Source organism: Corvus hawaiiensis, chromosome 7 (genome assembly GCF_020740725.1).
Source record: "Corvus hawaiiensis isolate bCorHaw1 chromosome 7, bCorHaw1.pri.cur, whole genome shotgun sequence".
Classification (NCBI taxonomy): Eukaryota; Metazoa; Chordata; class Aves; order Passeriformes; family Corvidae; genus Corvus; species Corvus hawaiiensis.
The window spans coordinates 622,506-647,089 of NC_063219.1; the positions used below are offsets into that span (position 1 = coordinate 622,506).

Below are 24,584 nucleotides of genomic sequence, written 5' to 3' on the forward strand. Positions count from 1 at the left end.
ACACAGCCTCCAAAGGACCCAGCTAAGAGCACCACAACCAGCTCCTCTGGCATCTACTCACATATTGCTATTTTATTTTCTTCTGCGTTTTAATTACATGATCACAGAAGTTTCTTCCTAACGGGAAAGCTGGAAACCAGTTTTTCCTGCAGCAAAGCCAATTCCACAAATGCTAGCAGTGACCTGTAAAGTTGGGGAAAAAAAAAGAAGCAAAAAAAAAATCCCCATAAATCAGCAGAGCAAACTCTCCTCTTCCTCTCAGCAGCAGCGTCACTCGCCGGGCTGGGATTTTATTTATTGTTGTTTTAAGCACCCAGGAGAAAAGAAAACGCTTCTAAAACCCCACTTAACCCGCTCCAGCTGCAGGGGAAAAATAAACCCCACGTAGGCAGGAGCTGTGCTCCGGGACTCCGGGCAGGCTGCAGCCTGTCTGCGGAGCGCCCAGCTGGGGTTTGAGGCAGCCAACCCCCCTGTCCCGGGCCTGCAGCCTCAGCAGAGCGTGCGGCCGCTTGCAGGGAGCGAAGCCGGAGCGCCGAGGCTCCGGCAGCTCCGGGGAGAGCCCTGCCCTGAGCCCAGCACCCCGCTTGGAAGGATGCTGGAGCCTGCAGGAGCTCCTGGGGTTGCCCTGGGAGCCAGCTCCCGGCTCCTCTCCATCGCAGCAGCAAAGATTTAACTCAGGCTTTGCTCTTCGAACCCCTTTTGGCTCCTTTGCACCCCGCACTTGGGGATATCAGAGCCCAGCGGGATGGGAGGAATAGCAAGGACGGGATGAAAGCTTGCACGGCTCGTGGGAGAAACGCTGGATGGCCACTCTGCAAGGAAAAGAAGGCAGGAGAAAGCCCGGAAAGGGGCCGCTGGGAAGGCAGAGGAAAGGCTTACAAAGATTAAAACGGGACAATGTTATCAGGCAGCTGTGCCATGGGTGCGGGGGGCTCCGGATGCACGGCACCCGCTGGGAACTGCCCGTCGGATGGTTGGGTGCTGAACTCTGGCACCAGCTGCAGCCCTGAGCCCAGACACGGGCAGGGAGGCTCCGCCAGCAACACCTGGAGGCAAACGGGGCCATCAGGTGACTGAGCAGCAGCAGCGAGATAAAAAGATTAAGCAGCTGAATGAAGGAAATTGGAAATATTTTTGCTCCCGACCCAAACAGACACATTTTTACCGGCGTTGCTGCCACCGTGGCTGACCCCGAGGCCACAGGGATGTCAGGGGTTAACAGTTACCTCTGCACAGCTGGAACGGGAGGGAGGGACGTCCTGGGAGACCCAGGTGGTGGGATACAGGGCATGTACTGGGAGACCAAAGCACTGGGAGGCAAGGGATGTTCTGGGAGGGAGACCAGAGCATTGGGATGCAGGGGATGCACTGGGAGACCCATTTCCACTGCGGGAGTCAGATTTACAGCGACACAGCCTGTCCCAAGGTGCTGGTGTGGCGCATCCCACCCCAGCGCCGTCCCCCAAACCAAGCCGGGTGTCCTTCTCGGGGCAGAAGCGCTTCCCCGGCGGCTCGCCCGCCCCTGGGGTGGATAAAACATCCACGAGCGTGTTCCACCAGCAGTATCCTCAATTCCCCGGGCGCGGGGCTGCTGCTCGGCACCAGGAGCGGCGGGCAGAGCCGGGGCAGAGCCGGGGCAGAGCCGGGGAGCGGGGCCGGAGCCCAGCCCAGCCCCGGGGCTGCCCGGCCGTGCGGAGCGGCGCGTCCGGACCACCGGCCTGGCACGGAGCGGGATCGCGCCCGCACCGCGGCTTCAGTCCCGTTGCTAGGACACCCGCGGGCCAAGAAACACAACACTAGTCGGATTAGAGTCTAGACGGGCTGACCTTTCCCTCCGCTGCCGAGGTGGAGCCGAGCGAAAATCGGGCCCCGTTGGCTGAAAGGAGGGGGTTTGTCGCTGTTGAGGTGTTTGGGTCTGTTTCAGACGGGAGCCGAGGAGGGCGGGACACGGCTGTCACTGGAAGAGGCATTTCACTACCTGCCGCCGCAGAGGGATGTTCAGGAGCCGGCCCGGGGCTTGCAACCTGCTGCCAAGGCCGGGCTTCGCCCAGCAACGGGGCTGACAAAAGAGCCTTTCATGAGAGGGGACGATGTCAACTCCGCAATTAGCAGGGGAAAAGAAAAAAGAGCCCAGGGAAGATTATTACCTCCAGCAGTTGCCTCTGGGGGCCCCTCTGCAGTGGCTCCCTTAACTCTTTCGGCTGAGCCCGAGGAGAAGGTGGCAAAGGAGCCACCAGTGGCTGGCTGGAGCCAGGCTGGCACCCCGGCCTCGCAGGATGCCATGAGGATTCCCATCCCTGATGGGGGATGCCAGGACCCCCACACAGGCTCCACCTTCCTGGCCTGACAGAGCCATCTCCCCAGCAGAAAGATGTGCCCCAGAGCAGCTGCGGAAGTAACAACTGGTTAATCAAAGCCTGAAGTCTGAGCTACCCGGGAGAGCGGAAGGTGTCCCTGCCCGTAGCAGGGAGTGGAACGAGATGGGCTTTGAAGCCCCTTCCAAGCCAAACCATTCGAAGAATCTACAGTAAAAGCCAAAAATCACTGTCGTGTTGCTGCCACATGCCTCCCTGCACCCACAGTGCCAGGGGCTGGGGCTTCCTCCCACTCCCTGGTATCCGAGGGGACTTCGTGCCACCTGAAATCATCGCAGGTTTGTACTCCACCCCTTGCCACCCATCAGTGCCCTCCTGAGCCCCAGCTCCTCAGCAGGACAGGGCACTTCTCCAGTTCTGGAATCCGGGTGGGGAGATGCTGGCATCACTGAGGTGTCCTGGGGCTCTGTGTCACCCACACGTCCTGGGTCCCCTGGATAAGGGTCCTGGCCCCTCTGGAAAGCATTTTGGGACCCCAGGAGAAGGACTAAGCTGTACAGATGCCTTCCCATCACGCCTCAAAGTGAACACCACCAGCTTATCTGAGGGGTCATCAAAAAGTTGCTGTTTATCCGAAAGTCAACAATCTCCAACTCAATTAAGTTACAGACTAACAAGGAGGGTGGAAAAGAATAAATTGGTTTGATTACTGTGTTTCCCAGAGGGAAGGCAGGTGGCTAACTTAGGGATTATAAACTCAGAGATAGCTACAAGGACCCCTGGGCTGTGGGAGATTTCTGCCCGTGGTGACAGTGGGAGGAGCACGGGGATGGTGATGCTGGATTCCAGGTGCCCTGGCTCCTATCCCCATCCCGGGCTGTTTGAGCAGCCTCCCACAACCTGGGGAAGGGGTCAGAGGAACAGCCAGATCTTGCAGTCCCCAGGGGAGGAGGAAACCAGCAGACTGAGCTTGGGAATAAAATAAAAACACAATAAACCCCACTAATGACCAATTTCCATCTCAGAAAAGGGCTGGGAGGCGATGCCAAAAAAAAGGCAATAAAAATTCCACAAAAGCCACCTTTTTAAGACACGGGATGTTCCGGACCAGATGTTGCTTGCTGAGAAAGCCCCAGTGCCGGGGCCGCTGCTGCCAAACGGCACTGCCGGTCAGAGCCAGGAGCACAGCACGCCTCTGGAGCCCTGACCCTGGAGCAGCCCAGCCCACAGCCCTGGGGGTGTCGGTGTCCTGCTCCATCCCAGCACTCCTTAGGAGGCAAAAGCCACCCACCTTCCTTAGGCCGGTGGGAACCACCCCTTCATGATTAACCATGCTCATGCCTCCAGGGTGTGGAGGTTTTTGCCCTCGAGCCTGCTCCAGCTCTCCCTCTGTCTCTCCCAGTGGCTCCAAATCCATTTTAAGGCAATGCCAGACCCCTGTTAGCTGTACAAATTTCCAAACCGTTTTCTAACCCTGTTTAGCTCCTTGTGCTTCAATGATCTTTGGCAACGAGCTCCCTGGGCTAACCAAGCCCGGCACTAAAGCCACAGCTACCACGCACCTTCCTCTGCCCAGCAAGTCAGGGACTTGTTCCCAATCCCCAGGATTTAAGGGGATTTAGCACCAGCTGAAATCATTGCAGGTTTCCCCTGCACCACCTCCCACCCACCGGCAGGACAGGGCACATCCTCCCGAGGGCACTCCCCAGACATCGGTACCCAAGGGACGAGGAATGTGGCTGGAGGACGGGAGAGCCAGGGACAGCACCCCACAGCTGGCAGAGGGGAAACAGAGACATGGGGTGAGCTCATCCCTCCTGGAGCTTCACAGAACCGTGTGGGTGGGAAGGGACCTTAAAGCCATCCAGTGCCACCCCTGCCGTGGGCAGGGACACCTTCCACTGTCCCAGGCTGCTCCAAGCCCCAGTGTCCAACCCAGCCTTGAACATTGCCAGGAATGAGGCAGCCACAGCTTCTCTCATCAACCTGTACCTGTGCCACGACACCTTCGGAGGGAAGAATTTCTTTCTAATATCCAAGACACTGCCTCCAGGCTGCACGCTCAGTCAGAGAGATGCAGCACGCTCTTGGAAAGGATTCCTCTCCAGCGCTTTCCCAAATGTCAGCAGATACACCAGAAGAATCGTTAGAATGTTTTATTAATCCCATACCTCTGGGCTGCTGATACACATCGATACTTAATCCCAGATGTCCTCTTCAGCACTTTGAACTCTCTACTGAAATGCCAGAATTAATTCTTTTCTTGGTAAACTCTCAAGAGCTTGGGAAAAAAGGCAGCACACTTGCTGGGATTGTTATTCCAGGGCTTAGAGCATCATCCCTCACAGTCACGACAGGCCAGAGTGGTGCAGGAGAGACGCAGTGTCCCTGCCACAGAATGTGAGTTGGGCTGGAAGGGACCCTAAACCTCACCTTGTTCCACCCCCTGCCACGGGCAGGGACACCTCCCACTGTCCCAGGCTGCTCCAAGCCCCAGTGTCCAACCTGGCCTTGGGCACTGCCAGGGATCCAGGGGCAGCCCCAGCTGCTCTGGGCACCCTGTGCCAAGGCCTCACTGGGAAGAATTCCTTCCCAATATCCCATCCAACCTTCTCCCCTATCAGTGTGAAGCCATTTCCCCTTGTCCTGTCATTCCAGGCCCGTGTAAAAAGTCCCTCTCCCTCTTTTTAATCAGAGGACACAGCCTTGGATGAGTCCTCGCCCCCTGCTCCACACGCTCCCGCCTCCTTATAAAGCGGTGGTGACATCCCCCCCCAAGAGCAAAGCCAGTTTCCCAGCAGCACAGATTTTTCTGCTCAGGGATTTTTTAAGCCAGGCGATGACGCTTGAGGCAGGATTGCAAAATGTTTTCTGCTAGGGCTCGGATTTGCTGTTTAACAGCACCCAAGTCTTGTCGCCATAAACACTGGAAGAAGAGGTTAGTCCAGCTGCAGGCCAAAATAAATAGGGAGCAGTGTCACCAAGAGGCTGCTCTTCAGAGCAAAAAAACCCTGCTTCTCCAGAATATGGGAGTGTACGGGCAGGGTTTTCTAGTGGCCACAGGGAAGAGCAGCTCAGCTCTCCACCCCTCCAGGGACATGCAGCAGTGGGGAGGGAGCTCCCAGCCACTCATGGCCACCCTGGGCCAGCAGACACCACATGGAAACCTAAAACCAAGGCAAGAGCTTTGGGAGAATGGGTGCTGTGGATGGACCAAGTTCAGGTATGGATCTGGAGAAGTAATGGAAAAATTAGGATTTGGGCTCGAAAAGGTTGTGTGCTGCAATGGAAGCAGAGAAAACTGCCTGGGAGCACAGCCACTCTGCAGGAATACTCAGTCTCTTTTTAAACCTAATTTCCAGCCCCAAAGCACCACCCAAGCATGGCCACTTCCTCTCTGCTGCCACCTCCTCAGGACGGGCAGGAGGGATGGGATCCACCTGCCAGGGGTGACGGACCAGGAGCCCAGAGGTGCTGCAGGGAGATGCCGCAGCCTCAGCTCCTTCCAGCTGCCGGCAGCCCTGGCCAGCTCCCCCTCCCCAGTGGCTCCCACGGCACAGATAAGGTTTTGTAAACAGCAGTCCTGCCAGCTGATAAGGAGGCAAAGAGCCTGAGGAGCTTCTGGAGCACAGCATCCTCTCCAGTTCCTCCAGCCCCTGCTGGGAACCTCGGCAGCTGACAGGTGCCAGCCCTGCCCGAGCCAAACCCCTGATGCCGAGTGCTGCCCACAGCCAATTCCCCCTAGCCTTTGGAAGAAATTCCTAAAATAATGCTAGGAAAGCTCTGATCCACCTGTCGAACCCCCCCAGGTGCCGATGCCAGAGCAGTTGTGTCACAGGCTGTAAATCGCTTTGCACAGCACCACGTTCTTGTGAGGAATCCCAGCTACAACCCGCTGGGGATGGAAATTAGCAGGAATGAGCCTCTCCACCTGCAGCTCCAGCACCTGCTGTCCACAACAGCGGAAGGAGGCAGCTTGAATTCCCAGGTGCTGCTTGCACCCTCAGCAGCAGCAGCACAGCACAGAGCTGGGGCTGCTTTTGGGGCTCATCCCAGCCCCAAACTGATGCACAGAAATTCAGTGTGAGAGAAGATCACAGAATCACGGAATCATTACAGCTGGAAAAGACCTCCAAGATCACCAACTCCAACCACTAACCCAGCACAGCCAGTTCCACCACTAAACCATGTCCCCAAGTGCCACATCTACACATTTTTCAAACACTTCCAGGGATGATGATTCCATCACTTTCCTGGGCAGTCTGTTCCAATGCTTGGTCGCCTCTACTGCCAGATTGGGGTGGCCTGGGCAGCTGATCCCCCCTATCCAGGCATAGGTTTGCCCCCTGGGAATGGAGATTTCCCCAGTGTCTGACCCAGCCCCTGCTTGGGGAACACTCGTAGCCCTACCTGTGATTCCCCCACGCTCCCCAGACCAGACCCACGGCAGCATCCCCACGTGATTCCTCATGGCTACGTGCCCCTCCCGAGGAATCCCAGTGATCCAGTGATAAGAGGCCAGCCCAGCTTGGGGCAGCTAAGCCCCCAAATTTGCAAGGCAGGCAGATAAACAGAAAGGTTATCTCCGTGCCAGGACAGCCTTCGGAGCAAACATTCCCCAGAAGCCATCACAAAGGCGGGCTGGCAGAACAGGCCCTGCAGTCCTTGGACATTGAACCAAGGGAAGGGGGGGAGAAGGAAAAAAGAAAAGAAGGAAAAAAAGCCACACCAACCCGCTGAATTCCTTTAAAACCCGATCTGCAGCCTGCCTTTGGGAGACGGCCAAGTCAGCTGGGTGAGACGGGCACCTCCCTGCCAGCGGTGACCGGCGCCGGCCGCGCTCCCCCGGCACTCATCCCCTCTGCACGCCCTGGGAAACCTCCTGGGCCCCCCAGCGTGGCTGCTCAGAGCTGGGGGATGCACCTGCAGCTCAGCAAAGGGTCTTGGCCAGCCCTGAGGGCCCAAGGATGCTGATGGAGAGAGGGTGGGAAGGGCATGGATAACTCTGAGTACCCACTATTAAAGCAGCGCCCGGCCCACCCTCCAGCTCGGCTCGGCTGCACTGGACAGTCTCCAGGGACCTAAAATAGCCAATTCAGGATTTCACATGGGAACCATGTTCCCATCTCTGCAGATCTCCAAGGGGAGCTTTGTTCCCATGGTCCCTGGGGAGGCACCCACGCCATGGAAAGCAGCGTCATGAGTGCAGCCCGGGGCACTTGGAGAGCTTCTCCCAGTGTTCCCAAATGTGCTCTGGGAGTGCTGGGCATCCCCGCTGCCCCAGCCAGCCTCCTTCCCTCCACAGCTGACCCAGCTGCCCACGGAGCGGTGCCAGAGCTGTTCCTAGATGACACAGAGCCTTGTTCCAGTAAATAATCCACCTATTTCACGGCCGACTTCCAGCTCGCCTGTACCTGGGGATGCCACAAACAGAAACGCCGTGCCCAGCCTGTGACTGTGACGGCAGAGAGGGACACGAGTGATGCTTCACACCATGCTGGCACAAGCCAAAGACAGCCTGACCACTACCCCAGAGAAAATCCACCCTGTCCTGGTTTTCGGATCGTCACTTGCAGCTCAGCTGCTTTGGCAGTTGGGGTTCCTGGGATCTGAGTCGGGGCTCCCTGTGTCAGCCGTGGCTGTTCCCGCCTCCGGGGGCTGGGCACGCATCCAGAGACCGGCTGCAAGGGGAGGAGGGCTTTCAGGGAGCCGGAAGCTTCCCTGTCGGGGAGGTAAAGTTCACCAGAAAAGCAGGCAGTGGGAGAACCGGCTCGTGTGCCTCGTGGGGAAAGAAGGGCTGGAAAGCTGAGTCAGCACTGAATTCCCCTCTCCCGGAGCACCAGCAGCTTGAGAAGTGGGATGTGACAGGGAGCCCCGAAGGCAGGGAAAAGCTCAGAAGGGTGAGGGAGGTGTTGCATCCCCAGGGCACCGGCTCGAGGCTCCCGACCACTCACAACACTTCCCAGGACATGGAGCCGCAGGAGGGCTTGTGGAGAAACCGCTAAAGCCTGGAGCACGGCCACTTTGGGGCAGCGCCATCCCGCCTGTCCCACAGCCAGCACGGACCTGACAAACCGCTCTCCTCCCAGGGAACTGCAGCCAGGGATTTCCCCTGCATCCCCGGCCGCTGATGGGATGGAGCACACGGGAGCCCCCCGCGCTCGGCAGCCACGAGGGATGCGGCCTTTGAAGGGATCACCCCCAGCTTCGGGAACCACGGCTGGGCGCAGCACTTGGCCCGAGGGGAGACTCCAGCCCTCATTCCTGCTGAGGAGAGCCTCTCAGGCGATGGGGGACTTCAGGACAGGGAGGAGGCATGGGACCCCGGGCACGGCGACAGAAACCCCCCTCCCCAGCATCCCGCAGCATCCCGTGCACGTTACCCGGCTCCTGGGAAGCGGCGGGGACCAGCAGGACAAAGAGCCCGAGCAGCAGCCGCGGCGGGGGGCACCTGCGGGAAGGGAAGGGGAGAGAGAGGTCACCCCCCCTCCTGCCGAACGCGGGGCGGCCCCCGGCCCCCGGCCCCACCCCGAGGTCCTCCCGCGGTCACAGCGGGGACCCCCAGCCCCGGCGGCTCCAGGGTCCCGATAGCCCCGGCCCCGGCGGCTCCGGCGTCCCGGTGCCCTCGTGTCCCGGGGCACCGGGCTTCCCGCGCTGCCCGTGCCCCCACACCGGCGGCTTCTCGGTCCCGGTGCCCACCTTCCCCGGTGTCTCCGCGGTGCCGGTGCCCCTGGGGTCCCGCCACGGTTACACCGAGGACCCGCCGCCCCCGCGGCTCCAGGGTCCCGGTGCCTCCCCTCCACGGCGGCTCCAGAGTCCCGGCGCCGCCTCTCCACGGCAGCTCCGTGCTTCCCGCACTACCTGTGCCCCCCCACCCCCGGCGGCTCCAGCGGCCCGGTCCCCCCACGGCCCCGGCGCTCACCCCGTGCGCATGGTGCCCGCTCGGTGCCCGCAGCGCAGAGCGGCTCAGCTCGGCTCGGCTCGGAGCGGCGGGATCGGCACGGCCCGGGGGGCGGGGAGGGGAGGGGAGGGGCGGCAGGGCCGGCCCGCCCCGGGCGCGTGAGCCGGGGCCGGGGCTCAGCCCGCCCCCAGCCCCCGGGGCCGGAGCTCTCACGGCCATCGGTGTCCTGCAGCCAGGAGGGGGTCAGGGACACCTCTCGGGGACGGGCGAGCGGGAGGGGCACAGCTCTGCTCCCCGAGGAGCATCCCTCCCGAGGAGCATCCCTCCCGAGGAGCATCCCGCCTTTGCCCGGGGCGCCGGGGAGCACCCTCACCCCCAAAGGGCACCCCCAGGACCTGCCCTGGCACCTCCTGCTCCACCGAGCCCGTGGGCTTCGGCTCGCAGGCCAGGTCTGGTCTTGAAGGAGGGAGTGAATCAGCGAGCTGAGCTCATTGCCTCTCCAAGCACTTATCCGAGCCCCGGGGGCACGGAGCAGGGCTGGGCGCTTCCAGCACGGCACCTGATGCTCTCCTTTTCTGGCCCTTCGCTCGCCCTCACTGTGTGCGTGGGGCTCGGGAAGCCCACGCCCCCGCCTCCCTCATCGTGCCACGAACCCAGCCCAGCCCGGCAGGGTGGGGAGCAGGGGGGCTCCTGGGCACCCTCCCGGGGCAGCCCTTGCTGCGGGCTGCAGCGCCAGAGCCAGGGCAGCAGTGCCCCTCACCTCACCCTGCCCGTGCCGCGAAAGGGGTTAAAAAGTGCTGCCCACTTTCACTCCTACCCGTACCCCAGCTTTCATCTTCCTCCAGCCCCAGGATTATCCCAGCAGGATAATCCCCAGAAACCTGCTGCCACACCTTGCTTTGTCTTCCGCAGCATTTTAGTGCCCCGCGGCAGCAAAGAGCTTCTGAAATCCAAGCCCTGGAAACTTCGAGGGGATGTAGAAGTGATTCACTAATGATGGCAGAGGCGTGTTTAGTCTGAGGCAGGGTTTGGATCTAGCAGGATAAACCACAACATCCAGCTGCTCGGCTCCGCGCTCGCACACGGGCACGCTATCGCTCTCCGAATTCTGGCTGTAAATCTTTCACCGGCGCCAAAGGCAGGCAGCCCCTCAGCACAACCCCGGTCTGGGGGCCATGAATACACACCGAAGCCGCCTCTTGTTTGGCTGCAGAATGATTTCACGTGGTCAGGACTCTTAAATTTATGCTTTCCCAGCTGGATGCTGAGTGATTTACCGCCCCTTTCTTCTCCCGCAGCTGGATTCCTTCTCTCCAGGTAGAGGCTGGAGTACCTGAGCTGCACAAAAGGCAACACGTGGCAGCCTTGAGTCACCGGGCTGCCCTTCTGCGCAGGGATTTTGGAGCGGTGGATGGGGCTGCAGGGCCTGGACTGCGTGGAGCGAGGGGGAGGAGAGTCCTGGGGCAAGGATGGTGCTTGGAAAAAAAACTCGAAAATGGAGAAGGATCCTGCCTGATAGCAGAGGCCTGTTCAAAGTGACCTGGCTTTATATGGGCCGGATCAGAGCGGGTGGATAAGTGCTCCAGTGGGGCGGGAGAGCCTGTGGGCAGCTCTGGGAAGGCTCCACGGGGGAATTCTGGCCCTTCCAATGTTATCAGCGCTGCAGGAGCTGGGAGGCGCAAACACTCAGGACGACACCGACAGCCCGGCTGGACCTTCCCACACACGGAGCACAGCGATGTTATCGCTGCTGCAGGTGAATGTGGAGCAGGATTACATCCCACACTTCCTCCTCGCTGCACCTCCGGACTCTGCCTGGCCCGGCTGCGCTTGTTCAAGCACATCACCCTCTGCCACCCTCCTGTCTCGCCTGTGTCTCAGCCCTGGTGCTGTCCCCACTGCCACAGCAGGGCCATGGTGTCCCCCAGTGGACCTCCATGCAAAGCCTGACACCAGGGCAGTTTCCCATCGTAAAATCTCCTCCCGCTGAGCTTTAAAGTCCGAGAGCCACGCAGGACAGATAATGAGGCTCATCTTTTCCCAAGCAAACAAACACTGCCCGCCGCGGGAGGGGGGACACCCACGCTGCCAATGGAGGCAGCTCTTTCGAAAGCCGACCAAATGGAAACCAGCGGTGCTCCCATGGTGGCTCTGCAGCTCGCAGCCCAGACTTCCCAAGCCCCAGCCAAAAAGGCTCTCCTACCCCGCAGGCTCCCAGCTCCAGCAAAGCTCTGGCATTTTTCATCTCTGCGTGGCTCCTCCAGCGTCCCGCTGTCCCCCCACCCCTGCGCCTGGCTCCCACCTGCATCCCGCGGCCGGTGGTCCCACGCTGCTGGGTGGCCCCGGACAGGGGCACCCCGGTGCAGGGACAGAGGGGCTGCCCCAGCTCCCAGCACACAGCCCCTGCCAGCTCAGCGGCCGCCAAAAATGTCACCCTGGCAACCCTGCGGGACACTGGCCTGGTTTTCCCTCTTTCGGGCAGAGAGGAGGGGTTGGAAACTCCGTCTGCTGCGGCCCAGGCGCGTCCCCGGCAGTGGCTGCGGGGCTGGCATGCATGGCCGGGGCCCAGGTGCCCCCCCGGCCCCGGCGGGACGGCTGGCCCGGCGCTGGGAGGGCGGCGGGTCCCCAGGCGCCGGCGGCCCCAGGAGCCGTGACCCGGGAGCCGTGGGAGCGGCGGGGGTGCCAGCGGGCACCCGGGCTGTCACCAGGGCCCAGAAACGCGGCTTGTGCGCGGCTGCCTCCGGAGCCGCCGGTGACCCGCTTAGTCCCGCTGCCACCACGCCGAGCCAGGAGCCTGGGGAGCAGTGGGGGACAGAAGAACTGGGTCAGGGGGGCAGTAAAAGACAAGAAGGCGGAGGACAGTATTTGGCGGAGGACAGTATTTGGCGGGTGTCCCTGCAGAAAAACAAAGGCCGAAGCAGGCAGAGGGAGCAGAAAACCACCGACAGGCAGGGCTGTCCCATCTGGGCCAATCCCCAAGGGGAGGCGGTGGCTGGTGCTGCCACTTTGATGTGCCATTTGTCCGTGCTAAAGCCACTTCCTCCTGGGGCAGCCTCCGGCTGGGAGTGCTCGGGACCACTGGGAGCAGCTGGTTTTGCATCTTGCTGCCACATCTGTTGCTCTGGCTCAGAAGTCTGTGTCTGCTGATGGCCCAGGACCTGCCAGGATGTCCTCAGGAAAGGGCAGCACCATGCCCTGCCTTCAGCTGACACGTCTGGCAAGGATGTGGCAAGGGATGACGTGAAAGCCATCCCTCCTTTCCAGAGGTGAAGCACGCACGGCCACAAAGGTGGGCGTTTGGGAAGGACTCAGGGAGAACAGGCAGGGAGTGGGAACAATTGGAAATCCAGATAATCCCCCAGTGAGGAAAGTTGGCAGGCACAAGGGCTTGGCTGAGTCGGGAGCACGTTACCTGCCCGTGTAGGCGGGGGATGAGCTCAGCCTGGGGTGCCGGGGGCTGGGAGCAGGGCAGCACCACGCCTGGCCCCGGCAGCCAGAGCTGCTGGATGTGTTAGCGGGGGGCTGTAGAGAGCACGAGGTGTTCCAGGGGCGGCTGGAGACCTGGCTGGCAGCAGAAACACTCCGGGATCTGGAGCCCACCCGCACCCCACCCATGGACGCGAGGAGGATGGGATGGGGCAGCACGGATTGCTGAGGCCCAGCAGGGAGGCGAGCGGGGCCAGGGAAGCACCACACCGTCACCTCCTGGCGCAGCAGGGGCAGGACAGGTTCCAGGTGGCACAGCCCACAGCCCTGAGCCCTGCCCACAGAGCTGCTGGGCCGGGGACCCCAGCCCCGGCCACATCCCGGAGCCGCTCCCGTGGAGAGCTCCCATCTGGCAGATCATGAGGGGACAGAGCTGGCCCGGCGCGCTCCCAAGCTGGACATCGTCAGTGTAATAGCCGAGAGAGAAGGGCAAGTGAGAGCTCTGCGCAGCCAGCAGAGACACGGCCCCTCACGCAGCAGAGGCACAGCTGGGAGCTCACCCCTACACACAGTGACCTCCTGCCCGCCGAAGGGTGAGGGGGACCAAAGGAGGGACCCCTCTTCCTTTCCCAGAACTGCCGTGCCGGCAGGGACAGAGCCCGCCCCAGCTCCCCGGTTCACACGCATCTTCCCTGCCCTCTGCCCGCACCCCTGGGCAGTGCCTGTTCCCTCCCACGCAGCCCTCCCAGCGCACAGGGCACCTGGGATGTCCGGGCAGCCCCCTCCCTCCCGACTTTCTCCGTGACTCATCCACTCCAGAGGAAAACCAATACTTCAGCACACACCAGAGAAAGGACCGGGAGAAGCATTCCATGGGAAAGGGGACGCGGCGGATGCTTCTCGCATGCCTCATCCCAGCGGCTCGCCCTCGGGTCCCTGCCTCTCGGCTGGCTGTGGGAAATGGCACTTGTTTCCCTTCCCGCTCGGCAGTCACGGGCCAGCACTGCAGCAGGAGGAGGGCAGAGCTCTGCAGCCACCTCAGACCTCGGGGCATCCACACCCCAGGTGCGGGGTGCAGGTTTGGTTCCCCCAAAGCTTCCGAGGGATCCGTTGGAGCTGGGGTGGGGAGCACCTGCAGCAATGGAGAGGATGGAGATGCCCCATCCCACTTCTCATCCTGCCCCAAACCCCCGTCCCTCTGCAGGGCTGGGGCTCGCTGGGAACGAGAGCTGCTCCAGACTCAGGAAGGTTGGGAGAGCTCCCGAAGCCTTCTGTGATGCCTGAATTGCTCATGCAAGGGAGGAGTCCTTCTCCTCCCACACTAGAACACCCTGGCTGCCAGCTCCAGCCCCTCCACATCCTTCCTGTGGCCAGTGGGGGCTACCCACAGCCTCCAGCTCCTGGCTGGGATGGGTTTCCCAGGATCACCCTCCTTTCCATGGACGGTGCCCCTGCCACCTTCCTGTTTTCCCCCCAAAGTGCAGTTCAATTCAATTCAAATCAAATCATCACCGACTGCCTTCTCTGCTGGGTGTGAGCCGGGGCCAGCAGCCACAAAGCAGGGAAACGCATCTGGATTCCTGCTTCCCCTCACCAGCCCTTTCAGAGGGACCACTTGAAAAGCAGTTCACTCTTAACTGGAAAAAACATGCTCCTCCTCCTCCCTGCATTGGCAGACAGGTGCTTGCTCAAGGGAGAGCACTGAAATCCAGCCAGGCACGACAAGGGGTCCAGGAGGGAGTAACGGGGCTGAGCCCAGGCTGTCACCTGGGGGACAGCCCTGAAAGCGTCCCTGTCACCTTGGCAGGCACAGCGCTGACGTGGCTGTCTCTGGCCTCACAGGGAGCTGGATGTGGACAGGACACAGGCTGCAGTGCAGGTGGTGGCTGCATGAGGATGAGGGAGCAGCAGTGCCCCGGGGATGCTGTGCGTGGTGGAACACACCTGTGCTTTCCCCGTGTGCAGGTAACACAGAGGAAACAGCCCCGAAATGGAAGGTCCGGGCATGTTCCTGCTGCTTCCTTGGGGACTGGCCCAGCAGTCACCTCTTCTCTCCCAGGCTGCACTCCGCACCTCCTCTGCAGAGGAATGGTCAAGTTTGACTCATCTGGGGGAAAAAAAAAAAAAGAGAAAAAGAGAAATCAATGTCCTTTGCTCCAGCAAGACTCAAAATAGGAGCTGGTTCCTCCCTGGGAAAAGGAAATTCCCAGCTCCCCACTGAGGACTGGACTGCTCCAGACTGCTCAGCAGCTGGATGAGGTTCTGGCCCTGTTCCCCGTGCCAGGATGCACAGGCTCCCTTCTGGGGAGGGGGAATGGCCCCAAGGAAGGATTGCTCCTCTGAGGATCCCCACACTCGAGGGGGATCACCTAGGACAGGACCTGACCATGTTCCTGCTGACCATCAGCGTCCCCATCCTGGTGTTGGCCACTTCCAAGCTGTCCAGGACATTTAGCTTGTCTATCCAGGATAACCCCACCAGGATTTCTGTTCCAATTTAAGAGCCCTTCCCACCCTGAGGGAAAAGAATGGGTGGCAGTGGGAATGCCCCCAGGGGAAGCCCTGTCACTGTGTCCATCCCACCGCTGTGCACCCATCCCACCTCCCAGTCCCTGCAGAAGACTGGCCGAGCTGGTCACCACCGGTTTGAGCACGTTTGGTAGGACAAGCCTCCAGCTTGCTCCTAGTCCTCTTGCTTCTCTATTTATATCTGACTTGATGTGTTTTTTCAGCTTTCCTGTTCTTCTGGGAGATCTTCAACTCCTCAGCATCACTTTTCCCTGGACTCCCCCTTCTTTCCCATCAGCTGTGTGGGCGCTTTACAGGACTGCCCTATTTGCTCTTTACTCCGTGTTTTACTCAGACTCTTATTTTTTTTTTTTTTTCTGGGATTGGCCTGGTTTGTTGCTTTGTTTTTTTTTTTTAAGCATTTCCTCATTTTCAGAGCAGATCCAGAACAGCACCTTTTCCTGGTGGTTCTCAGACTCTTTCTGGGGGAATGGCACCATGTACTGCATTCAGAAGTTTTATCCTTATGTCTTATTCCCTGACACTTCAGTCTGCAAGTTGACATGTCCTCTTATTACAGCCTCCTCTAAAATCCCTGAGTAGCTGGTTTAGGTATCTGGTGTTAGTGTGGGAGCACATTTAGGTTTGCCCTTGCTCTGTTGTCCAGGCAAAGAATCATGGAATCCTAGAATTCCAGCATGGTTTGGGTTGGAAGGGGCATTTAAACACCATCTCATGGCCAGGGACACCTTCCACTAGACCAAGTTGCTCAGAGGCCCGTCCATCCTGACCTTGAATGTTCCCAGGGTCGGAGCATCCACCATCTCCCTGGGCAAGCTGTGCCAGTGTTCCACCAGCCTCATCCTAAAAAAATGCTGCCTTCTATCTGACCTAGATGGACGCTGCTTTAGTCACGCACCGGCTGCTCTGCTGGCACTGCAGGAGGTCGGATTTGCCTCCCATACTTATTGCAGTTGTGCTGTTTGTTTTCCTGCCGGCACGTTCCGAGGTGAACGTGAGGTGCATTTCCCACCTCAGTCCCACCATGCCCTCTCCCCCAGCCGCCTGCTGCTGCTTTAAATCCCCTTTGTCACCGCAGTGGTCAGTGCCCTGTGCGAGTCCCTTGCATCCCAAGATGTGCTACAAGTCCAGCCACAGCTAAACACCCCCTCCCTGACCCACTGTCTCATCCCCACCCCGAAATTCCAGCTCTCCAGGTGTTCCCTGGCTCTCACCCCTGGGAACGGTGGGGTTTTCCTGGGCACCAGTGTCTGGATGTAGCTGCTGGGTCACCTCTGATGCTCACACGGTGTGGCACCAGCAGCCTCTGTGCTGTAGTCGGATCATCTCTCTGGAGGTGCGTGAAGCCAGGGAGCATCAGGACATCCTCGTGTGCTTGCCTGTGGCACACAAAGCCCCTGTCCCCAGGCACCGCTTCCCCCGAGAGCCTGACCTGCTGCCTAACCCCGCTGATGAGCAAACCGGGCCATTTTCTCCCAGCACTTGCAAGCTGCCTTTGGCTCGCCTTCACTTGCTCAGCAAACGCCCCCGAACAGGTCAGCACTTTCTTCACAGCAAAGCTATGCGAAGAATTTCTCTCCTAAGGCAGCTGGACCCTTTCCAAAGAAGGAGAGCTGCCAAATTCCCACCCCCCAGCCCCCAGCAGCGAAACAAGGTGCAAATTTGGCCCCTGGAGGCTTTCTGCTTGCTTCCACTTCTGCCCTTGCTGTCTGCTGGAGGTGGGGAGGAAGGGGCCCTCTCCACTCCCCTCCCTGCCTGGGTTGTGTCCCAGGGAAAGGGCTGGTTCTGTCCCAGAGGGAACTTGAGGTGTCAGAGCTCTCCCCAAATGCGGCAGGTAGAAGGCCCGGGTGTGGGTTTGCAGCTCCCTGTGCTCCCCTCGTGGTGCCTGCTGGGCAGTGGGCACCTCTCTGCCCCCGCCGTGCTCCAGAGGGCTGGGGACTCTTGGGCAGTTGCCTCCCGTGATTTATTTATTGTTTCATCTCCAATTGCTTCTCCATACTTCCTGCTATTTACGAGCATGGCTGTTGCTACAGGAAGGAGGCTGCCGGTCTGGGCTGTGGGTTCACAGTTTTTCTGCCTTCCACTCCTCCTCCCCAAGGCCTCTGCAGAAGGTGCAGCTCTCCCACCCCTGCCTGGCCCCCAGCCCCTGGCAGAAATTGGCTTTCTAGCACATCACCCCGGCAGCACAGCTGGACACTCATCTGCTTCATTTCTCTGGCTACAATCCATGGGTGGGAAAGTTGGGGCTTTTCTCTGCTGCCCATCTGCTGGGAAGGGGAAAGAGCATCTCTGGGGGATGAGACCCCTCTGTGCACATCCTCATTCCAAGTGCCAAGGACCCCAGGAGAGCACACGAGCAAGTCAGCCTCGGGCAACCAGTGACCCTTTCTGAAGCTCAGTGACCCACGCGCTCCTGGATTTCACAGGAGCAAAGGCACCGAGTGTTGGGGGTACTCTGAGCTCTGTCAGAACCTCTTTACAAACACGGTGCCTGGCTCTTCCCCCTTTCCTGAACCAGCAGGTCACCCCCAAAAAAGTCCATAAACTCCTGTGCACACAGGAAAAGGTTACAGGGAGCCATGGGGATGGGCACCACCACCCCCATGCAGCTCCCCTCAGCCCCCATCCCGAGGAGCAGCCCCAAGCAGAGCTGTGCCCTCGAGGCACTCATTGCTCCCCTCTCACACCCTGGGCTGCCCCGAGTGCATCAGGGCACTGCTGGCCTCACCCGGGGTCCCCACCCACGCATCCTTCAGTCACAGCCCCAGGCACCTCAGCTCGGCCCTGGCTGCGCTCAGGCACGGTGTGTTTATTGATGCCTCTGTCCCCAGGCGGACCTTGCACCTGTGCAACAGGTAGCTTATCTCAGCTGCTGCTTCCTGCATGGCAGCTTGCTCCCTGTCTCCCAAAGGATGCCAAGAGAAGCAACTCTGGCACCTCCAAGAGCACCTTCACTGGCACCCTGTCTATTTTCCGCCAGGGACCCTGCCCAGCTAGCTGCACCCCCCTTGGGGAGGTCAGCTGGGCACCCTGGCTTCCTCTTCCTCGTATCCGCCACCCACGGCACTGCAATGGGACACCAGCTCCTGGGAATTGTCCTCGCTCATCCTTTGGTGGGATTGCCCTGCCCTCTGCCGATCTTCCCACACATGGGCAGGACACAGGCGGCTCTTCGTGGCTGGGAAAGTTTGTGGCCATCTCCAAGGACGAGTTTCTCAGGGATCCCCGCACAGACAAGCACGTTCGCACAATCTGGAGTCAGGACTGGGTACGGAGGACGCCCCGCTGGTTTGAAAGCCAGCCCAAGATGTAAAATAGGAGTTCTTCCCAGCGGAACACACGGAGGGATCACTGCCCTGCCGCCCTGCACTAACAAGCTGCACCTGCAGTGCCCTCGGTGCTCACCTGGAGCCAGCACTGAGGCACACCGGGAAGCGCCTGTTCGCGGCTTAAAAGGAGGGGAAAACATATTCTTAGCAAAGCTTTCTGTGAATTATTGATACGACTGAAATGCCAGGGTCTGTTCCTGGAGAGGCAGTGGTCGTGAACATGAGTTCATTGACGGAGAGATCATGTTCATCCAGAGGAATCTGCACTGTGGGGATGCGTGGTTTTGAGGATGGCCCTGCACAGACACCCCACCAATCCTACCCTGGGCGTCCCTGGCAGCGCTGTCCAAACGCTCCTGGAGCTCTGGCAGCCTCGGGGCTGTGCCCATTCCCTGGGGAACCTGGGCAGTGCCTGACCACCCTCTGGGGGAAGAACCTTTCCCTGAGATCCAGCCAAAACCTCCCATGGCACAGCTCCATGTGACCCATTCCCCTGGGTGCTGTCACTGGTCACAGAGAGCAGGGATTGGAGCTGTCCCTCCACTGCCCCTCATGAGGAAGCTGCAGACCCTGATGAGGTCTTCCCTCAGTCTCCTCCTTCAGGGTTTTCTTTTTGTCCCAAAGGGTCAGACTGTAACCCCCACACAGGCCTCTTGTCCTACAGGACAAAGACAAAAAACAGCACAGGAAACTCACCTCATTTGTAGCACAACCACAACCCAGAAGGTCTGAACTTTCTTAGCAAAAGCTGGGGACGCTGGGTGCTCCTGCCACACTCCACCCTGTGATCCCAGTCCCAATCCAAGCAGTTTCTTTGGGGTGGTGGTGCAGGCACCTGCTGCCTTCAGAGTTAAAAGGGGGCACAGTGTGGGTGAGTTGCAACGCCTGCTGTGGGTCACCACGTCCATGTATCACCAGCAACTGATCAATTAACCATCCATCAACAATAAGGGCAAACAAGCAAGCAGTAATAACCAGCTCTACATCTTCCTAGGTCACAGGCACAACACTGAGATGGGTTGGCAGTGGATCCCTTTCATCGCTTGGTACAGGATCATCACCCTTTGGAATCCATTAGGGCAGAACACTCTGATTTTGGGGCTCCCGTATGTCCCTCAGTGGTTATGGAGGGTAAGAGCTGTCTGTGCCAGCCGTGTGTCCCAGTGGGGTCAGAGACATCAGCATGTCTTTTATTCCTCCAGAGCTCCTCCAGAGCTGCCCCACTGCAGGGCAGCTGGCTGGGCAAGGGTCCTTTGTGATGGTGGGCACTGTGGGAATGACGTGGCCGTGTGTCACAGGGCCCTTAGCAACACACCAGGCCACAGCAGGCTGGGTGCTGGTGGCCACAGTGTCCAGAGGGGGGATAGGGTGGTGCTGCAAGGAGGCCCTGTGCAGCCACCTTGTTCCTTGCTGTCCCCAGGCCTTAACCATTTTTATTCCATGTGCCCTTAGGGACAGACCTTGGTGGGACAGGGGAGAGACCCTCCAGCACGGCCTGGAGAAGAAGGAGGATGCAGAACCTGACACCACACTGACCACACGACCAACGCTGACATCACACGCACTCCGAGCATGGCAAACGTGAAGGCTTCTGCTCCCAACCTGGATTTTTTCGGGGAGAGAGTTGTCTCCCACCCAAATAAAGTAAGCAGCCTGGGGCCAGGGCTGGATCCCCCCAGGAATTGTGTGGCTCCTCAAGTCTGCTGGGCCTCCTCAGCCTTTGAGGCCATCGCAGGGTGGTGGGAAGGGAAGCACTTCTCCGAGGAAGCTGGGGAAGTTGCTGCTCTGGCAGCTCTCCAGCTCTCCCTGTGCCTCTCCAGGTGCCAGACTTTGTGAGGAACATGCACCACAGGCTCGTGTCCAGTGCACCTCCAGATGACAGGACGTTCATGGACATCCTGAGGCTGACGGAGGCACACCCCACTGATGTTGCAGTGACCCTCCTGCGCTGTGCCCCATCATGTGACAGGTACAGGGACCACCTGCCTTGAGGCCTTGGGGCTCACCCCAAACAGCCAGTCCAGTGGGGTCTGACAGACAGGTGGAGAGTTCCAGGGCCCACTAGGCCTTCTGTGTCCCAGCCATGGCATGTCAGCCCCCCAGCCTGTTGCCATGCTCCCTCCCTGCCCTTCAGGGCGCTGTGGCTCTGTCACCTGGGCCCCCACAGCTGCCCAGGCCATGGCACCATGGCTGAGATCCTCCTGACACAGAGCTCTGGTCTCACAGAGCTGCTGCAAGCATGTGGAGGACCATAGCCTCGTCAGCAACAGTAGTGGAGAAGGTGCTGCCAACGCTGCTCTGTGTACTGGAGGACTGGCCTCTGCACAGCACACGCACCTCTGATGGGGACAAAATGGAAGTCTTTGCCCTGGCTGTGAGTTTCTGGAACTGGCCTTTGCTCGCCCCCAGGTCGCCGCTCCAGCAGCTCCCCATCCTCCTTCGCCCACTGCGTCTCCCTGCCTCAGGCGCTGGGCTGAAACCTGGGCTAGGGGCAGGTTCAGGGGCACCAGGCCCGGTGCTCCCCCTGCGTCTCCCCTGGCCTCCCCTTCCACGCTCGGGCCCTGCCACATGGACGCCTCAGCAGTGAGCGCTGTCTCTGGGTGGTTTGTCCTTTGCAGGCAACCAGGGTGGTCTGGGAGATTCTCCGCCTGCCCTGGTGCCCAGCGCCATTTATAGAATATTCCCCCCGCCTCCTCGTGGCTCTGCTCTTCCAAGTTTTTGTCAGCACATTGGGTATGCCAGAGGAGGTCAATACACTCTGGAAGGGATGCCAGGAGCAACTCAGCCTTCCCACCAGCATCAACAGGTGCTCCATCCCATTTCTCCCAAGTCCCCAGGGCAGGAGCCAGCCCTCCCAGCGTGACCTGGCTTTGCTCTGCACACAGGTTTGCAGTGCAGACCCTGAAGGCCCTGCTCCGCCATCTGCGGTGTCTGGATTTACTGGTGGCTATGGAGCGCAAGCGTGGCTGGGATGCGCTGCTCTGTGCTGACACCCACCCCTACGCCGTGGCTCTGCTGGCCAGGTGAGAGCCCCTACTCCCCGCTGCCCTGACATTTGTGCTCTGTGCCTGGGGTGCCCCCCACAGTCCCCGTGGTCGTGGGCCAGAGGGTCTCGTCACCGAGGGACGGCTGAGCTGACCAGGAAAGGCCGGGAGAGGAGGGTGCCCAGGAGCAGCCGCCTTCCAGAGGGCCCAAGTCCCCTGGCAGGGTGGTGGGGAAAGAAAGACAAGACCTCTGTGAGTCAGTCCTGGGAAAGGTTTTCCCCCGCTGGCTCAGGCTCTTAGTGCCTTTTTCTGCCTGCCAGGGAGATGCGCCGTGCCTCGAACCCCTTGTGTTCCCGCATTGCACTCCGCCTGCTGGGGCTGCTCAGCACAGAGGAGCCACGCTGGGATCTGCCTGCCCTGGCATTCCTTGTGCAGGTGAGCCTGACGGCCAGCGCTGCCTCGCTGAGCTGCCTCCCAGCTCTCTGCCCTCTCGCAGCCGCAGCTGCCTGGGACGGTGCCCGCGCCCTGCGCTGCTGCCTGGGCCCAGTCCTGGGCGGTTCCGGGCTCCTGCCGGCCGGCTCCCCTGTCACTGCCCTGTGCCTTTCAGGTCGTCGAGTGCCATGACATGAGGGAATGGAGTGACAGTGTCCTGGAGATCATTTCAAGGCGCCTGCAAAGTGAATCCAGGGAAAAGCGTCGCCTGGCACTCAGAGGCCTCGTGGCGCTCAGCAAAGATCCCTCAGTGGTGAGAAGGGGGCAGCGGCTGAAGCTGCGCTGGCACCGTGGGGCTGGGGAATGCAGTCCCTTGGGCTTGGCTGGGCTTTGGGCGCTGAGGCAGCTGCTCCCAGCTCTCCTGCCTCCCGGCTCAGCTGCCCGAGTGCTTCGGGACAGGCCTTTGGCCTCTGGGCCCTGCGGCAGCAGGGTGGGGCTGCAGCACCAGAGTGGCGTTGGTGGTGCAGCCGGACATAAATGACTTGGACACAGGACTTGAAGAAATACTAAATAAGTTTGCTGACAATACTAAATTGGGAGGAGCTGTTGACTCCCTCGAGGGCAGAGGCCCTGTAGAGACAAATTTGAGGGCTGGGCAATCACCAACCATATGAAGTTTAACAAGGGCAAGTGCCAGATTCTGCACCTGGCACGGGCAGCCCGGCTGTGTGTCTAGAGCAGAGAATGCGAGATGGGAGAGCTGTGCTGTGGAATCGCCTGTGATGGCAAGTAGGAGTCAGCAGTGCCCTGGCAGCCAGGAGGGACATCTAGGGTGCATCAGGCACAGCATCGTCAGCCAGGCGAGGGACGGGATTGTCCTGCTCTGCTCTGGGCTGCCATGGCTTCACCTCAAGTGCTGTGTACAATTTTGGGCACCATAATGTAAAAAAGACATGAAACTATTAGAGATTGTCCAGAGAAGGACATGAAAATAGTGCAGGGTCTAGAGGGGAAGCCATAGGAGGAGTGGCTGAGGGCACTTGGCTTGTCCCAGCTGGAGAAGACCGAGGGGCAATCTGCAGCTTCCTTGCAAGGGAAGGGGAAGGGCAGCACCAATCCCTGCTCTCTGGTGACCAGTGACAGCACTCAAGGGAACAGCTAGAGCTGTGTCACGAGAGGTTTAGGCTGGATATCAGGGAAAGGTTCTTCCCCCAGAGGGTGCTGGGCACTGCCCAGGCTCCCCAGGGAACAGGCACAGCCCCAGGAAATGTTTGGACACCGCTCTCAGGGATGCACAGAGTGGGATTGTTGGGGTGTCTGTGAAGGACCAGGAATTGGAGTCGATTATCCTTGTGGGTCCCTCTCAACTCAGGACATGCTATAATTCTACAGTTCATGGCTTCACTGTGCAGCATTGTGTTCCACACAGGCCGAAGGCATCCGGAGTCTGACACAAAACCTCATGGACCTACTGCAGGATGCAGATGGAGAGGTGGTTGCACTGATCCTCTCTGTATTCCTGAATGAACTCCAAGACAGAGCCACCCTAATATCCAGTCCCACTGCCCTGCAGCTGGCTGAGGTGCTCCAGTCACTCTTTGCCAATGTAAGGCTCAGTGCCCCCAGCCACGGCCACTGGGTGCCTCCTGGACACTTTGTGCCCTGGGGATTTTCAGGCCTGCACCCAGATGGGCCTGGAGAAACCTTTGCTGGTTCTTTTCCTGTTCCTTTCCAACAGGACAACAGCCATGTGCAGCTGCTCTCCATTCGCCTCTTCCGAGAGGTGATGGAGCTGGTAATGGACAAGGGAAAAAAGGCCCTGAAGGCGCACGTGTGCCAGAGCCTGCTCCCGCTCTTCTTCCACTGCCATGACGAGAACCGGCGCGTGGCAGAGGTGAGGACTCGTGGGCTGCCGGGGTCCCCCTGGGAGGGGGCTCAGCTGCCTCCTGCCCTGGCGCCACACGGGCTGCAGCCTCCTCCTGGCCTTGGCACAGGGACGTGGGTCCTGTGTCCTGGGTTGTGGTGCCATCTCCGTGTCTCTGCTGCTCTCCAGGCCTCCCAGGAAACGCTGCTTTCTGCGCTAAGGTTCCTGAAGAGGAGGCATCTGAAGCAGGTGGTGAAGAAGGAGCAGCCGTGGAAGTTCAGTGAGCGCCTGGTAAGGATGGCCTGGAAGCCCCAGCCGCAGCCTGGAGAAGCCCCCTGCTCGTCGTGCCCAGTGCATGGGGCTGGCAGCTGTGCCCCTGCCCACTGCTGCACCCAGGGGCCGCACAGGCTCTTCTCCAGGCTCCCCGGGCAGCAGCCGGCCCTCGGCCCCCTCCAGAGCCCGGCGCCAGCGGCTGCTGGCCGGGCCTCGGGGCCGTGCGGGCAGGGGAGGCCAGGGCTGGGCGCAGGGAACGCCCGGCCAAGGGCCTGAGCCAACCCTTCCCTCCTGGCGCTCTCTGCAGCTGGAGGATGACAGGAGCCGAGCAGCTGAGCACCTGCGCCAGGCCCTGCTGTACCTGGACAGCCCACAGGAGCCCCTGCGAGAGGCGGCCATCAGGTTCCTCGGTGAGCCACGAGATCAGGATCCTTCCCTGTCCTGCCACAGCAGGATCCAGGCCAGGGTCCATGACAGGCTCTGCATTCCCAGGGATCGCAGGGCGGTACGTGAGGAAGCAGCAGGAAGAGC

At 60.2% G+C, this 24,584-nt stretch overlaps 1 protein-coding gene across 1 annotated transcript in view; it reads right to left on the reverse strand.

Annotated features, from left to right (window-relative positions):
• The window catches only part of COL18A1 (collagen type XVIII alpha 1 chain), a 36,701-nt gene extending 27,375 nt beyond the window's left edge, over window positions 1-9,326 (reverse strand). Inside the window, exons 1-2 of the mRNA XM_048309343.1 lie at window positions 9,238-9,326; window positions 8,699-8,766 (exon numbers count right to left, since the gene is read on the reverse strand). Coding sequence (XP_048165300.1) covers window positions 8,699-8,766; window positions 9,238-9,248 — 79 coding nt within the window. The 5' untranslated portion in view covers window positions 9,249-9,326. The remainder of the gene's footprint in view (window positions 1-8,698; window positions 8,767-9,237) is intronic.
• Window positions 9,327-24,584: the final 15,258 nt, after the last annotated feature.